Source organism: Quercus suber, unplaced genomic scaffold (assembly GCF_002906115.3).
Source record: "Quercus suber isolate HL8 unplaced genomic scaffold, Cork oak 2.0 scaffold_328, whole genome shotgun sequence".
NCBI classification, from domain to species: Eukaryota; Viridiplantae; Streptophyta; class Magnoliopsida; order Fagales; family Fagaceae; genus Quercus; species Quercus suber.
This window is the reverse complement of record NW_027069781.1, coordinates 612,071-629,873: the sequence shown is the minus strand read 5'-3', so window position 1 is coordinate 629,873 and position 17,803 is coordinate 612,071. Positions and strand designations below refer to the sequence as shown.

At 38.7% G+C, this 17,803-nt stretch overlaps 1 protein-coding gene across 1 annotated transcript; it reads right to left on the bottom strand.

Moving 5' to 3' along the window:
- Positions 1–1,500: 1,500 nt before the first annotated feature.
- LOC111992974 (early nodulin-like protein 3) lies at positions 1,501–3,117 on the bottom strand. Its single transcript, XM_024024824.2, has 2 exons — positions 2,852–3,117; positions 1,501–2,618 (listed from the first exon to the last, which is right to left on the bottom strand). Exons 1-2 carry the CDS (start codon positions 3,027–3,029, stop codon positions 1,810–1,812), a joined length of 987 nt encoding a protein of 328 aa, XP_023880592.1. The 5' UTR covers positions 3,030–3,117; the 3' UTR covers positions 1,501–1,809.
- Between the last annotated feature and the right edge of the window lie 14,686 nt (positions 3,118–17,803).

Here is a 17,803-nt window from a genome sequence, read left to right as displayed (position 1 = left end):
ATTTATCTTATTTATTTATCTTATTNTCTTTAAGAAGATAAGCGATTATTTGGTAAGTGAAAAAGTGATGGACTCAAATGAGAACTAATAAAAATTTGTCACAATAATAATTTATAAAAATATTAAAAAATTATTTGTGATTGTAATATTACTCATGAATAAATTCGCAAAGCAGAATTTTAATTTTATTTCCTTAATAAATACTACTAGTTAATGTTCTTTTATTCTTCCCAAAAAAAGAAAAAGAAAAAAAAGAAGGTAAGATTGTTTTATTAGTTAATATTATCATTATTATTATTATACCAAAAAAAGAAAGTCCCACGTATACAGCAGTTCACACGAAGAAACACTAATCTAATTCAACTCCATTAGTATTTAACAGGATTTGTTTATAAACCATAGAGTCATTCGAGTGCTCCTAGAAGATTCGAGATTTTTTTTTTTTTTTTTGGTTGTTGTTTTGTAGTGTGTATATTTGGATGAACTTATTTTTATGAGTTTATTAAACTTATTTTGTTTATTGTATAAAAATATATTTAAAAGTTCTATATAGAAAATTAGATTAAATTGTAAATTATATCTCTAAAGTTTAAGGTAATTTTGATTTTTCTTATAAAATTTTGATCTACTCTCGTAATGTTAGGTATTGTTTGGATTTGCTCATTTTTTTCAAAGCGCTGTGAGTAGATGTTTGTTTAGTGCCAGATTGGCACCCTAACAACACCCTCTATGTTTGTATTTATTTTGATCTTAAACCCTCTATGTTTGGAGAAAATATATTATGTTTTGATAATATCAACTCAACATCTATTTTGGTATTTTTTACTCAATAAATAAATAATACCGGTTTCAAAAAAATCATATCAGACTATTTTTTTCATTTTTTTACCTCTTCTAACTTGTAACCTTTTTATTTATTTTTATATACTTTTTAAACTACTTTTATTCAATAGTTGATATTAAATATCACTTTCTTAATTTTTTATTACAACCATTAAAAATGTTTTGTATGGCTTAATAGTTAGAGCTATTTCATTTGATCTCAATCCATAAAAGTATTTAGAAGGCCTTTTTGAATCTTAGAGTCCTGTTTTATTGGAACATGTCAAAACCTCATTATTAATAAAAAAAAATGCTAATAAATACTCTAAGAACATTCGTTAAGAATTCAATTAAAAAAATTTTTATAAGAAAAAAAATAATTAATATTTTAATAATTTTTTTATTTCTTATAAAATGATATTAAAACTTTTTTAAAATAAATTATTAACAAGTTTATTAAGACACTCGTTAGCATTACCCTTATTAATATATAGTATAGAAAATCGGACCAACACATTAACTGTCGTGGTTTTATATCGGGAATCCAAAAGATGTTACATTGAGAAATAAAATAAAAATGATAATGATGACTTGGAGAGAATTGGGGTATAGAGAAAAAAAATATTAAAATGATAAAACGCAGGGAAAGAAAAAAGAAGAAAAAAGAGAAAAAAGAAAAAGGAAAATGAGCAGGATCATTCATATTATTGATACCCAAGAAAAATCCTCAAAAAAATCATCATAATACTCTTTTTCACAAAAAGAGTAGATACACGATTATTTATCTTATTGATACACGATTATTTATCTTATTGAATCTATAAAAAAAAAAAAAAGAAGCTAAATTGGTCTATAAATTATAATAAACTAAACTTGAAAGATTCTTAAAAAAAAAAAAAAAAAAACTGAACAAAACAAAGTCGAAAAAAAGAAAAGAAAAAGAAAAACTAAAATAAACCCAAATCCCACTAATGAAATTTTCTTATTCTAAAAGACAGGACCCAAAGAGACACTCAGCAAAATAGTAACCGAACCCACTAAGTTCACTAACACACACGTGGGAGTTACTGCCCATACAGATGATTGTGCAGGCGGCGTTGCGCTTGGAGTGCCTGACTCCGGTGGCGGTGACGTTGGCGGTGACGTTGGCGGTGACACTGGCGAATTTGCTCCTGGTTGTGGCGGAGATGGGTACGGTGCTGAATTAGTTGGTGCCTCAGTTGGAGCGTTGGACTCTGGAGAAGGTGCTTCTGGCGCAGGCCCATAAGAGTATGGAGCTGGTCCTGGTGATGCTGATGGTGCTGATGCTGGTGATGTTACTGGTGATAATGAGGATGGTGAAAATGATGGTGATGATGCTGGTGGTGAAATCAATGGTGAAAATGATGGTGACGGTGATGTTACTGGGGTATTAGTTACAGGGCCTTGTGAGATTGGACTTGTGGCTATGGATGGTCCAGGTGAAGAACTTGATGGAGCTGGAGAGGGTGGAACTTTTGGGGTGTGACTGCTGCTTGGAGTTGGTGCTTGTGTTGGTGCTATTGGGGTTTTAGGAGGAGGAGGGTTTTGGTGACTGGTGTTGCTGTGCTTCACAGACAAAACAGTCACAATTAGTTTCTGTCCCTTCTCACAGTTTTGTTCCTTCCCACTTATGAAAAAGAATGGCCCAGACTTGTCAAGCTTGTACTCAGAATCACCTTCTTCTAATTTCTTTATTGGGTTCTTTGTGTTGCAATTGTAGTAATCGTCTTTGTTCACAACCAACACAGAATCCGACCCTTTCTTATACTTGAAAACTACAAAAACAAACAAACAAATACCCACATATAAATATAAGTCTACCATCAAAAACCAAAAAAAAGTATTATCATCAATAATTTCGACCGCAGAATTTGAATAAATTAAGGAAAATATCAAAATATACAAATTATAATTAGGAGATACTAATTGAGTTACAAAATTATTATTGACAAAATGTAATGTAATTTGTGAGTGATTATTAAGGAAAATTAAGGACTTAAATAATTACCGAGAGTGTCATTGATTTGGAACCTGTTTTTCTGAGTCCAGTGGGTGTAATTCTCGGAGGGGTGCAAGACCCAACCATCTCTTCCACCAACGTAGAATTTGGAAGCCTGTGAGGAAAAGAGAAAACAAGAAAAGAGAAGAAAGAAAAAGAAGATATTCATGTGCCTCTGAAACGCCATGACTAATGAGGTAATGAAAACAAAGAGTACGGTTTCCCAATTAATTTGAAGATTTATGACTCTGTTTATATATATATATATATATATGATGATGGTACTCGAAGTTTCTAGGAAAGCAGATCTCTTCTTTATCAAGTCTTTGCAAGATAGAAATTATTTTAGAGCGTGTGGAAAGTAACGTGGCATAATCACGGAGGCTCAACGGTACGTATAGTGTTTTTAGAATTTAATGCGGTGGCAAGAGTTTTGTGGGCTATACATTAGAGCGTAATTAAAACTCATTCCTATCACAAAACAAAAAAGAAAAAAAAGAAAGAAAAGGAATGGTTCTTTTTTTTATTGATTGGAGAATGGTTCTTTTTTATTTTGAAAGAAAAGTAATGGTTCGTGGAGTTTGATTGTATAAAAAATTGACATGTCTGTTTTATTATTCACTTCTTTTCATTTGTGGTCACGCAATCATAATTGATATATAGAAGAACTTGTCCAACTTACTAATTAATAACTCAAAACAAAAACCAGTATAACATAAAAAGTATTTTAATACCCATACCCACCTTATAATCATTCATCAATTCCATTATGTACCGAGTGGATCCACGACCACATGAGAACCTTTTGTAATTTTCCTTCCACCACCCTTACATTCTATTTTTAACTGTTTATAATTCTTGAATATAAAGCATTCACGTGAGTGGAGTTAAAATTTTTAGCATTTAACACCATAAAAAATTATTTTATTAATTTAATGCACAATTTCACAACATAACTTGCATCAGTTATCTCATTTTTACTATTAGTCAAGCACTATTCATTTTTTTATTAATTTCTTTCTCACTTCCTCTTTGTTCCTCTTTGCTATGAAACTCAACTAAGTGATAAAATAATATATTTTTTTTATGCCTTCTCGCTATAGTGAACTGTTAGTCTTGGTAGTTCACTGTAGCAAGAAGTTTAAAAAAAATTGCCTTTAGCTCTACCAATGTTGGGCACTAAATTGGAGTTTGAGCAACCACCAATGGTGATGCTCAATCAATGGTGATGCTCAATTAGGACTTCATTAACGCAAACAATGACTTAACAACTACTGGTGGGGTTGTGGGGTTTGGACCCTGTTCAATCACGAGTTGTGGTCCATACTAGGCCTATGGATGATGGGTCTCTGAGCCCATTGTTATGGCAATCCTTTCTTTGTACGACATTTGATACCATAAAATTTATCAGATGAATTTAGTTTGTAGCATTTATTTTTTAACTATAATTTTGAACGTAATAATCTATTGCGGTTTACATTGGGTAGGTAATTTAATTTAATTTATTTTATTTTTGCAAAAATATTTTTGAGTAATAATTGTGGGGCTTGTGGGCCTGGTAACCTCGGCCCACTTTACATCTGGTTCAGGGCCCATGCCGAGGAAGAAGTATTATACAAAGACGATGTATGAAGGCTCAAGCTCTTAGAATCCCAGCCAAGGATACCCCTGTCCTCGGCAGACCGTGATTAACCCCAAGCGGTGGAGGGGGACGAGCTCAGGACAGGTTGTCACCTCCACAATAAATGCGCTCACCTAATTCCCTGGCCACATTAATGAAGATGTGACTCCTGGACTGGATAGCATTGGTCACTGTAAATCACTTGAGTACTGATAATACAGCGGATGGGACGGACAGTCAGAAGGAAAGCGCATAGATGATCAACAGATGGAAGAAGGAGAAGAAAGGAAGGGGACTATATAAGAAGAACTAAACAGAAAAAGAAAGGGGAGAGGAAAAGGGAAAGGAAGGAAGCTCCTCGGATGAGTGCCGATGAGCGACCTTAAGGAGCAGCCCGGATGCCTCGACCTCCAATGGTGGGAATTTCTGTTTTTAGAGTTGCCTGCCTGTTAGAGCCTAATTCTTCATCCCACTCTCTAAAAATTTATTGTTTGGGCTTGTTGGGCTAGAAACCCATCTTTTTTCTGGGTCTAATCTAAATTGAGTCCCCACAATTGGCGCCGTTTGTGGGGAGAATTTGTGCACTAACAGACGCAACGGACAATCGTTCCTAAATGGCTAGTTTATGAAGGTTAACAAAGATGTACCACAAAAAAAAAAAAAAAGAAGAATAAATAAACTTTCGCAGAAAATTAAAAGATTCAAGGGAAAAGAGATTAAGCATTGCATTATTTTATTAAATGAAAAAGAAATACAAGATACAAACAGAGGCTCAGGCAGGTGTGTTTTAAAGTTAAGGCTACAAACAGAGGCCCAGACGGGCCTGTCCTAAAGCTAATTAGAGGGAATGGGGTTGAGGCAGGCCTGTTACAAGGCTACCAACAACTCCTGGGCCGGTGCGGTGGTGCCGGCGACAAGAGAGGAGCAGACGCATGGGCGCCTGGCGACCCCCCCTCGTGACATTCCCTTGATTCTCTCCCAACCCCACCGCGGTTGGCCGTTGGAGACGGCAACACCCGGGCACCAAACGTGATGTAATCTTGCGCGTCTCCTCCGGCAGGAATGCGCCCCGGAGAAGAGCGTTATGTACTTCAGGGACCTCCCTCCCAGCCGCCATGCACGACACTATCACGGTGACGCCCAAATTTTGCCATGCCGGAAGTCTGACGCGGACTATAGCCGCAACGGCTCTCGGTCGGGGGAGGAGGGCCTTTAGCCTGTGCGCCCTCACTCCCATCTAGGGCTGCCCCATTTCTCTAAACTTTTATCACAATTCCGACAGGGTTATTGAAGGAGCTCAGAAAGTTGGGAGGACATGTTTCCTGTTTTGTTAGAAGTTTCATGAAGTGCAGAAGGACGTTTCCCTCCTGATAGCCTTATATAGAGAGTGGAAGTTGGTGAGAATTGATCTACACAGAACTCGAGAGAAGAATCATCGATGACATTAATCGCGACCAAATTTCGAGGCGGCTATTGACCGTTGGATCTGCATCAATCTACGAAAATATTAATGAGAGCACGCCTCGTGCATCGAAACGTCAAGCGGGGAACGCGAATAGTTAGGAGACGCCTTGTAACTGAAGAGGGCAGAAACTTGAATTGAGGGCGGGATTACTGCCACGCGTAAGGTTAGAATTCCAAACCACCCTTGCCTAGGGCATTGAGAGGTCAAGGGTCAAGTCCACAGGGTGGCTCACTGCCGACGAAGCAGGGCATATACCTGAGTACTAGACAGAACCAAGGTCTTGCATGGTCCTCGGATTCAAACTTATGGGGAAACTAGCTACTTACAGAAGAACAGAAGTGTTAGACAAAACCAAGGTCTTGCATGGTCCTTGGACCCAAACCTATGGGAAAACTAACCACTCAAATATAGTACAAGACAGAACCAAGGTCTTGCATGGTCCTCGGACTCAAACCTATGGGGAAACTAGCTACTTACAGAAGAACAAAAGTGTTAGACAGAACCAAGGTCTTGCATGGTCCTCGAACCCAAACCTATGGGAAAACTAACCACTCAAATATACCTGAGTACTAGATAGAACCAAGGTCGTGCATGGTCCTCGGACTCAAACCTACGGGGAAATTAGCTACTTACAGAAGAACAGAAGTGTTAGACAGAACCAAGGTCTTGCATGGTCCTCGGACCCAAACCTATGAGAAAACTAACCACTCAAATATACCTGAGTACTAGACAAAACCAAGGTCTTGCATGGTCCTCGAACTCAAACCTATGGGGAAACTAGTTACTTACAGAAGAACAGAAGTGTTAGACAGAACCAAGGTCTTGCATGGTCCTCGGACCCAAACCTATAGGAAAACTAACCACTCAAATATACCTGAGTACTAGATAGAACCAAGATCTTGCACGGTCCTCGGACTCAAACCTATGAGGAAACTAGCTATTTACAGAAGAATAGAAGTGTTAGACAGAACCAAGGTCTTGCATGGTCCTCGAACCCAAACCTATGGGAAAACTAACCACTCAAATATACCCGAGTACTAGACAGAACCAAGGTCTTGCATTGTCTTCGGACTCAAACCTATGGGGAAACTAGCTACTTACAAAAGAATAGAAGTGTTAGACAGAACCAATGTCTTGCATGGTCCTCGGACCCAAACCTATGGGAAAACTAACCACTTAAATATACCTGAGTACTAGACAGAACCAAGGTCTTGCATGGTCCTCGGACTCAAACCTATGGAAAAACTAACTACTTACAGAAGAACAGAAATGTTAGATAGAACCAAGACCTAGCATGGTCCTTGAACCCAAAACTATGAGAAAACTAACCACTCAAATATACCTGAGTACTAGACAGAACCAAGGTCTTGCATGGTCCTCGGACTCAAACCTATGGGAAAACTAACTACTTACAAAAGAATAGAAGTGTTAGACAGAGCCAAGGTCTTGCATGGTCCTCGGACCCAAACCTGTGGGAAAACTAACAACTCAAATATACCTGAGTACTAGACAGAAGCAAGGTCTTGCATGGTCCTCAGACTCAAACCTATGGAGAAACTAGCTACTTACAGAAGAACAGAAGTGTTAGACAGAATCAAAATCTTGCATGGTCCTCGGATCCAAACTTATGAGAAAACTAACCCCTCAAATATACCTGAGTACTAGACAGAACCAAGGTCTTGCATGGTTCTCGGATTCAAACCTATGGGGAAACTAGCTACTTACAGAAGAACAGAAGTGTTAGACCGAACCAAGGTCTTGCATGGTCCTCGGACCCAAACCTATGGGAAAACTAACCACTCAAATATACCCGAGTACTAGATAGAACCAATGTCTTGCATGATCCTTGGACTCAAACCTATGGGAAAACTAACCACTCAAATATACCCGAGTACTAGATAGAACCAATGTCTTGCATGATCCTTGGACTCAAACCTATGGGGAAACTAGCTACTTACAGAAGAATAGAAGTGTTAAACAGAACCAAGGTCTTGCATGGTCCTCTGACCCAAACCTATGGAAAAACTAACCACTCAAATATACTTGAGTACTAGATAGAACCAAGGTCTTGCATGGTCCTCGGACTCAAACCTATGGGGAAACTAGCTACTTACAGAAGAACAGAAGTGTTAGAAAGAATCAAGGTTTTGCATAGTCCTTGGACCCAAATTTATGGGAAAACTAACCACTCAAATATACCTGAGTACTAGACAGAACTAAGGTTTTGCATGGTCCTCAGACTCAAACCTATGGGGAAACTAGTTACTTACAGAAGAAAAGAAGTGTTAGACAGAACCAAGGTCTTGCATGGTCCTCGGACCCAAACCTATGAAAAAACTAACCACTCAAATATACCTGAGTACTAGACAAAACCAAGGTCTTGCATGGTCCTCGGACTCAAACCTATGGGAAAACTAGCTACTTACAGAAGAACAGAAGTGTTAGACAGAACCAAGGTCTTGCATGGTCCTCGGACCCAAACTTATGGGAAAACTAACCACTCAAATATACCTGAGTACTAGACAGAACCAAGGTCTTGCATGGTCCTCGGACTCAAACCTATGAGGAAACTAGCTACTTACAGAAGAACAGAAGTGTTAGACAGAACCAAGGTCTTGCATGGTCCTCGGACCCAAATCTATGAGAAAACTAACCACTCAAATATACCTGAGTACTAGACAGAACCAAGGTCTTGCATGATCCTTGGACTCAAACCTATGGGAAAACTAGCTACTTACAGAAGAACAGAAGTGTTAGACAGAACCAAGGTCTTGCGTGGTCCTCAGACTCAAACCTATAGGGAAACTAGCTACTTATAGAAGAGCAGAAGTGTTAGACAGAACCAAGGCCTTGCATGGTCCTCGGACTCAAGCCTATGGGAAAGCTAGCTATTTGTGGAAGAACAAAAGCGTTAGATAGAACTGAGTGGTGGTACTGTCCTCGAATTCACGCTTCAGGGACAGCTGATTGCCTCACGAGACTAAGTCCAGAACAGAACCAAGGTATTGAGCAAAGCATTAGAGTATAACAAGTAAGAGGAAGCATCAATCAAGAAACTAAAAGTAAGCTACTGAATATATATTTCAAATATAAAGTATGTAGTCTCGTTACAATGTCGCCAAGCCAAAAAACAAAATGAAATGAAAAAGAAAACAAATAACAGTGTCCTACGCCATCAAAGCGGGGTGATCCAACAAGAGGGCTTACTCCCCCAACTCAGTAGGCAGTTTGTCTAGAAGAGCCTGTTGAAACACCTAGGGACCCTAATCCGGAGGGGCTACTTCAGAGGACCCTTCCACGGTAGGAGAAATCTGAGGGACAGTGAGGGCGGCTCGGGAGTCAGCAGGAGGCCTCACCCCACCTTGGGGCACCTCTTGACCGTCGGTTCTAGCCCCCTCTAACGTTCCATGGGGCTCAGCCTCCTTAGAAGGTCTGTCAGCTGAAGATGTGTCCTCAGCATTCTTGGTTTGACTTTCACTTGCCGTGGGTAATGCAGACTCCTCCTCGGAAGTAATGGAGGTAACCTCGCGAATTGCGGGAGGATAATATATTCTCTCTGCCCTCCTAAGGTCAGACGAGGCATCAACTCCCGCTTAGTTGAGGGCTTCATTCCAAGTCTAGGAACAAAAGCGCTTGCATACTTCAGGGATCTGAGCCTTGAAGGTAGCTTCAGTCTTAGCGACCCCCTCAGTAAAGGCCTCCTCCTCTGCCTGTTCTAAGGAATGCTCAGCGTGTATTCTTGCAAATACAGCCTCTTCTTTGGCCCTCACGTCCTCGTCCCTAGCGTACTCGGCAATACCCTTTGCCCCAACCGCCTCAGCTAACTTTTTGTTCAGATCGGCGACGTCCTCTTTGGCAGCCCACAGCTGGCCCTCGGCATCCTGCAAGCGCTTTGTCTGATCCTCGGCTTGCTTCGTAGCCGCAGCTAGGTCGGAGGCCGCTCTATCTCTATCCTTTGTCATCTCCTCCAGACTTTTGATCGCTTTCTTGAGATCTGTCTTAGATCTCTTAAAAGTACTTGCAGCCTTCAAGAACTTGTCGCGCTCCTGCGCCAGAGCGTTACTCTAGCCGTCGACCTCCTCGTCCAACCTGAAAACAGCCTGGATGGCCTGCCAACCGAAACAAATACGCTGTAAAGGAGAGGGGTGATGCTAGGCAATAAAGTTCAAACAGAATAAACAAGTATCAGAGGTCTTACCATGCCCAGGTATCTCTTGAGGTTATAGGCAACTTTTGGCCCATTCATGCCCCCCAGTTCAGCCATGTCGGTAGGGAGAAGGAGGGATCTCTTCAGTGCATCGGCTACGCGAGCCCCCTCACTTCCTCAAGATTCCTAGATCGTAGCGTCATCCATCAAAGGTTTTCCATGGAGCATGGCAGCAAGCAGCCAGGCGTAGGGCTCGGATTGTTGAGCGATCTCTTTTACTTTGTGCTGGCTACCAATTTTCAGTTGTTTAGGAGTCGGCGTGCTTCATCTTCCCCTGGAGAAGAATGGGATCTACCCCCATCCACGGGATCCTTACCCTTAGAGGATCTCTTCCTTTTCGGGTCAGAGGATTTGGGCTGAGAGTCTAAAATTAGAGGGACAGAGGACGACCTAGTCTGTGCAGGTAAAGACTTAAGTCCTGGGAGAGGAGGCTTGGGCTACAACTCCTTTGGCACACTTTTCTCAGACTTGCCTTCAAGCAAATCAAGAAGACTGGTTTGAGGCTGTCTCTTAAGACCCATCTCTGTTTGGGTACCAAACCTCGGGGGCTGAAGATCGGCTTCGGACAAGTGGGGGTCCCCTAGATCACCGGGAGAACCCTCGGGTTGTTCAACTTGGTCAAATACACTGAATTCATCCCCAGACGAACTTAGTTCAACCACTTCGTCGCCTTTCTCCGAGCTCCCTTCCTCGGTCTCTGCCGCTTTACGGGATAAGGAAGAACCTGCCAACAGAATGCCTTCCGGAATAGGGGATCCTTAGGGAAATGCAAAACCGTCCTCTACCACAATGATTTGCCTGAGTCGAGGATCACGAGCCCTGATAACATGCTTTGGGACTGGGAACAACTTCTGGGCTGGATCGCATCCGAGGATCTTGTGGGCGGCCCTAACTTGGTTGTCAGCCTCGTTCAGAAAAAGTTCCGCCCTAAGAACGATTTCTAAGTCCTCCTTGTTGACCAGGTGAAAATGAAGTGCGAAGGTGTGCAGATCTGCAGAAGGAGAAACAAAACTCCTATGATCAATCAACCAAAGCAGATATACAACAAAGAAAAAATACAAGAATCTAGACCGCCTCCTACTTCGGGTACCCTACCTGGCTCTCCCTCTACTGTCTGGCAGTGGAGACCATCGTGCCATTCCCCCGACACAATGAGGAAATCTTGAGTCAAACCCTTACTAGAATCAGGGAGGCACTGGATGAGACGAACCCTATTGTCCCTCATCTTCATATAATATGACTTACCCTTCAGGTGCTGAAGATTGTAGCACCAATTCACATCATGGTGGGTTAACCTCAACCCCATCTTCTCATTCAAGGGTCTACGCACCCTAATATCCTAAATACATTCACAGCACATTGGGTAGGGGCCAGTCGAAAATGCCGGAGGTAATCTCTCATCACTGGCCTTATAGGGATTCTCATGCCTCCCTCTACAAAAGCTACTATGGGAATCACAACTTCGCCCTCGTTCCTTTTAGCGTACCACTCCCCCTCCTCACAATACCTCAAGCCCACATTACGGGGTATCCCATAATTTGGGGAGATTCTCCTCGGACAGGCTTTCTACACAGAAAAAGGGCGCTGGACAGTGTGGAAATTGAACCAGATTCGGAGTATATGCATCGAAGTCAGTGAATGTGCAAATAAGAATGCCAAACGGATCAAACGAGTATTTATACCCCCAATTTAAGTTAACCAAGCGTAACTTCCCGCCCATAAAAGCAGGAAATCCCTATCGAGTGATTATCATCACACCGTTGGGAATAGGAAATGTGAAGCCGCTGGAATTTAATGCGAGCGCACACTGAGTCTCGAAACGCCAAAAACATACATCGGGTAGGCGAAAAGACTCCAACGCTAACGTGGACTGAGATAGGGTGAATCGTGTAGAGGGCCCAAGGATATCAAAACCCTCCTCTCCGTTCGAAGGTACGGGCAGCCGAATTTTGAGGGGCTATTGTGGGGCCTGGTAACCTCGACCCACTTTACATCTGGTCCAGGGCCCATGCCGAGGAAGGCGTATTATACGAAGACGATGTGTGAAGGCCCAAGCTCTTAGAATCCCAGCCGAGGATACCCCTGTCCTCGGCAGACCGTGATTAACCCCAAGTGGTGGAGGGGGACGAGCCCCAGACAGGTTGTCACCTCCACAATAAATGCGCTTATTTAATCCCCTGACCACATTAATGAAGATGTGACTCCTGGACTGGATAACCTTGGTCACTGTAAATCACTTGAGTATTGATAATACAATGGACGGGACGGACAGTCAGAAGGAAAGCGCATGGATGATCAACAGATGGAAGAAGTAGAAGAAAGGAAGGGGACTATATAAGAAGAACCAAACAGAAAAAGAAAGGGGAGAGGAAAAGGGAAAGGAAGGAAGCTCCTCGGATGAGTGCCGAGGAGCGACCTTAAGGTGCAGCCTGGATGCCTCGACCTCCAATGGTGGGAATTTCTGTTTTTAGAGTTGCCTGCCTGTTAGAGCCTAATTTTTCATCCCACTCTCTAAAAATTTATTGTTTGGGCTTGTTGGGCTAGAAACCCATCTTTTTTCTGGGTCCAATCCAAATTGAGTCCCTACAATAATAGTCACAAAATTTTTATTACACACCTAGGGTCTGTTTGGGATTCGCTTATTTTGTTGACACTGAAAATTTTTTCCTGAAAGAGATAAAAGATAGCTGAAATAGTACAGTGTGACTCATAAATGGTATAAAAAAGTACAGTGGAACTCATGAATAGTAGCAAAAATAAGCTAAATAGTAAAATAAGTTGATAAAAATAATTTTTACCAAAGGGACACCTAATGTACACACATCACCATATATTGAAATTATGTTTTTAAAACACAAACTCAAAATGGAGTATATTCTTGACTTCTTTTACCTCATTATAATGAAAGGAAGTTGGAGTATGATACCCATTTATTTTTATTATAGCCTGAAGGTTTTCTCTCACTTTTTCCTCCCTTTGAATAAATGAATTTTCTTAAACCAAAATGGGCTAAGGGGATTGCACCCTTTGCTCCACACCTCTCACGTGAGCCCAACGTGGTTACAAGACAAGACCCTAGAGGCCGAAGAACGGCTGAATTTGCACATCCCTATTTACATGAGAAACGACACCAAAAAAAGTTATATATATATGGTTTGTTTATTGAGCCACATAAATAATATTGTGTATAATACATATTATACATAATACATCCACTATTTTGATAAAATCAAGAAATAAAAATGTTTGTTTATTTATTTATTTATTTTAATAATGGTTTCAATTATTGAAATATTTACTTTGGTATATATATATATATATGGTTTGTTTATTAAGCCACATATATACTAGTGTGTATAATACATATTATACATAATACATCCACTATTTTGATAAAATCAAGAAATAAAATGTTTATTTATTTATTTATTTTAATAATGGTTTCAATTATTGAAATATTTACTTTGGTGTGTGTATATATATATATGGTTTGTTTATTAGTCCACATAAATACTAGTGTGTATAATACATATTATACATAATACATCCACTATTTTGATAAAATCAATAAATAAAATGTTTATTTATTTATTTATTTATTTTAATAATGGTTTCAATTATTGAAATATTTACTTTGGTGTGTATATATATATATATATGTGTGTGTGTGTGGTTTGTTTATTAAGCCACATAAATACTAGTGTGTATAATACATATTATACATAATACATCCACTATTTTGATAAAATCTTTTCATTTTGCAAGCGTGTATTTCTTTAAAAAAAAAATTTATTTTCAAATTAATGGCTTCATTTTGTGTTTGTTAAACGAGGAAATATTGAACAAGATAATGAAGTTGTTGTTGCTGCAGTTAGGGGTGTTCATCAAACTGCACAAACCATACCAAAACTGCCCGTAAAATGGCATAACCGCACCGTACCGCACCTTCTCTATATATTAATATATTTATTTATTTTTAATATTAAATATATTATTAATAGTCTAATAATCCTAGCAAGTGTTGACTAGAAAAGCCAACCCAAAATAAAGAAAAACTAACTCAATAATTTAAAACTTGACTCAAAAAAAGGGAAAAATTAGTTTTGGGTTGGGTAGAAAAAGCCCAAATTTTGAAAAATATACCAACTTCAAACTGCATCTTGTACATAGTATCGCGCATGTGACCGCAAAAATGAGGTGCAGTGCGATTATGGTTTTGGCTAAACTCTAAACCGCATCACACCGCATGTGTGACTACAAAAATAAAGTACAATGCAGTTATGGTTTTAGTTAAATTACACCGCAAAGTGCGGTGCTAAAAATAGCCCAGAACCGTACCGCATCGCACCAAACTGCGAACTCTCCTAGGTACAGTTCATTAGTTAGGTTTGGATGACTTCTCTTCAGTATCTTAAATACAAGGAAGTCCTGTTAATATTCATCTTTATTTCGTCTTAGTTACAATAAATTTGTATATAAAACATGCATGAGTTTAACATGTTGAAAAGGATTGGATTATTATCAACAAAAAAAAAAAAAAAAAGGATTGGATTTAATTAGAATTAAAAATTAGTTTAGTTGAGCGATTTAGTAATTAGAGATCATAACCCATGGCTTTATTTCTCTTGTTTGACCACTATATGAGATTTCATTACATTTATTTACGATATGATAACGGATTAAAATATCATAATAAAAAGATGGCATCTCATTCTCATCTCATGTAATCATTATATCCTTCTCACAATAAAAGGATTTTATTTTTATAGATATAATTTATATATATATATATATATATATTTATATTTATTTATTTATTTATTGTATAGGTATAGATATAGTGGAGGTGGGGGACATGGGTTTGGACCAGGGGCGAAGTTAGAAAAAAAAATTTTTTTTTTGGAGGCCAAATTTTGATACTATTATGGTAGTCATGAATCAAGATAAACTATCACACTACAAAAAAAAAAAAAAAAAAAAAAAAAAAACAAGGGATATTGCAGCGGTTTTTTAGTGGCGGGTGCAAAAAATGCCGCTATATATCGCCTATTGTGGCCTTTTTTTGGACAGCCGCTATACATAGGATCTATTGCGGCGTTTTTTAAGACCGCCACTATAGGTAGTGTTTTTGCAGCGTCCTACAGCGGCGGGACATAAAACCGCTGCCATATATATGTTTTAGCAGCGAGAACGTAGATATAGCGGCACTCCAGAAACCTGCCACAATAAATACATCATTTTACGTAGATGCTATAGCGACAGTGGAGAGAAACTACCGCAATATGTTATCTGTAGTGGCGGTTTGTATGACCGCCGCAATAGGGATACTTTTGTGGCGCTNATAAAAGGAAGCTTGAAGTTTCCAACAACTCCAATGTCTCTCTGATTTGGGCCATTGTCATAAAAACTAATCACGCAAGAGTCTTACATGATTAGTTTTTTTTTTTTTTTAAGATTTACATGGGCTCCTGAGTCTTGACCGGGCTGGCTGGCTGAGATAGGAGGGGCCCAAGTCATTTTGATAGGGCCCAAGTCTTTTTTGGTTGAAAATTTTAGCTACTAAATTTTTTTTGGGGCCCGTGAGGGTAGGCCCAAGTCCCCTTAGGCCCCCACCTGGTCCGTCCCTGGTTTGTAGTATTAGAACAACTCTTTCTTAAAACTCTCACATTAACTATTAGTGAAGAAGGAAGGAGTTTACTCTAGAACCGGAAATGTGTGCCATCATTAGTAGCTCTGAAGCTTTATCCCCTCCACTTCAAAAGTTTCTATAGGCCGTCTATATTTTCCTGGTTTTACCATTGATGATTGTCAATGCTTGCCAACATACAAACATAAATTTTGTTTACTTATAATATAGTGTTATAAAATTTGTATACGAAACTACATGTATAATTTGGTCTCTTCTTGTGCAATTGATGTGCCAAAAAGCAGAAAATCTTTATAAACCTCTTCTTGTTATAAACTTATAACAATGCTGAAAAGACCCCTAAAGATGAAGAAAACTAAGCAACACAACATATTATAACACCCGAAAAGGCAAGTTTCAAATCAATTCTATATGAGCAGCATTACACTAATCAATATTTAGGAGACGACAATATAAAGTAAGCACACAAATCTGCAAGATACATTGAGTCCTATATCTGGTAAAATAGGTTTTCCGAAGTAATTCTGCGCCTTAGAAGATCCTTTTTACTAGTCAACATTGGCGTACAAACATGAATTATAGAATGTATCTCCATTTCAGTTCAAATTTCACATTGTCATATCTTGATTTCACCAACAAAAAATACAATCCAAAACAGAGCAATAGTGGTTGCAATAATCAGGGCAACGACCCTCGTCATGGCCTTTTTGATTCATGCAAGCTATGTCGCACTTATGGTAGCATGTCTGGTCTGTTCGCCATCTCAAGGCTTCTCCAACGTTAGAGGATGCCAGAAAAACGAGCATGGTAATGAAAAGCACTATGGAAACCTTGCTTGATGCCATTTTTCTTGCTTTGTCTTTGTTTCCTGCGTTAGTGGGGTGGTGGGTGCTTTGTTATTTGCAAGAAAATTAAACACGAAGGGTTATTGAGCGGAGTTCATAGTTTTTATAAGGATTGCTTTCCTTATTAGTTAGGTTTTGAAAACTGAAGTGTGGTGTTTGTGGAGCACAGACAAGTGCGGGCAAGCCAATGGTGTGAAGCCTCAAAACCGACATAACAAAACAAACTGAAAATCATGACCTTGGAAGTTACGGATAATTACATGGTCCAATTTGTTAGTTTCTGAACTTGTAATCCAATTTGTCACATCTAAATAAATCAAAATCCTCTAGAATTCTTAACAAAATTTACCACGTCGATTTCTTTTAATCTTGACTTTATTTTATAATAAGGTTTATACTATGTCAAGTCATCAATTCATTAACAAAATCCCTAAAACAATGGTTTCTAACCCCCCCCCCCCCCCCAAAAAAAAAGAAAAAAAAAAAAAAATCATAAATGATAAATGTGACCTTAAAGTCGTTTACTTAAAATCTGGTTTCTAGATTTCAAAAAAGGCAAAAACTAGTGATTGAGTCAGAAAATTTTCTTCGAGGGAGCCGTGGCTGACCTTATACGTGTGTATTCATTATGAATGGAATCCAATTACTTTACATAAAAATAGAATATATACCATAAAATTACAAGATAACTATATAGTTATCTTGTAATTTAAAAACTAATCCTATTAAAATATGATATATTGCTTTGTTAAAATGTTTACAATATATATTAATACTCTTATAGAAAATATTTTTCTTTGTATAATAATTGAATGTTTATAATAATTAAAAAAAAAATATGAATATTCTTCAAACTTTGACTATTTTTTAAAATCATACCCCATGTGTTTTAATACACACATATATATGTATGTATATATATATATATTAATTAGAATCATTTGATTTAACATTGCTTTAATCACATGACTTTTGTGCATTGCTTTCAAAATATTATCATCTGAATTCACCATGCATATAAACTAAAGTGTGAGAGACCACGTGCTCAACCTATTCATTCATTGTTAGGATGAACCTGTGTGAATGAGTGGATTCATGTTGGTGCACTTCAAAATGGCAGTTTGATTTATTAAAAATTTTCCTCCTAGATCAAGAGTAGTTTTACAATGAAGTCTA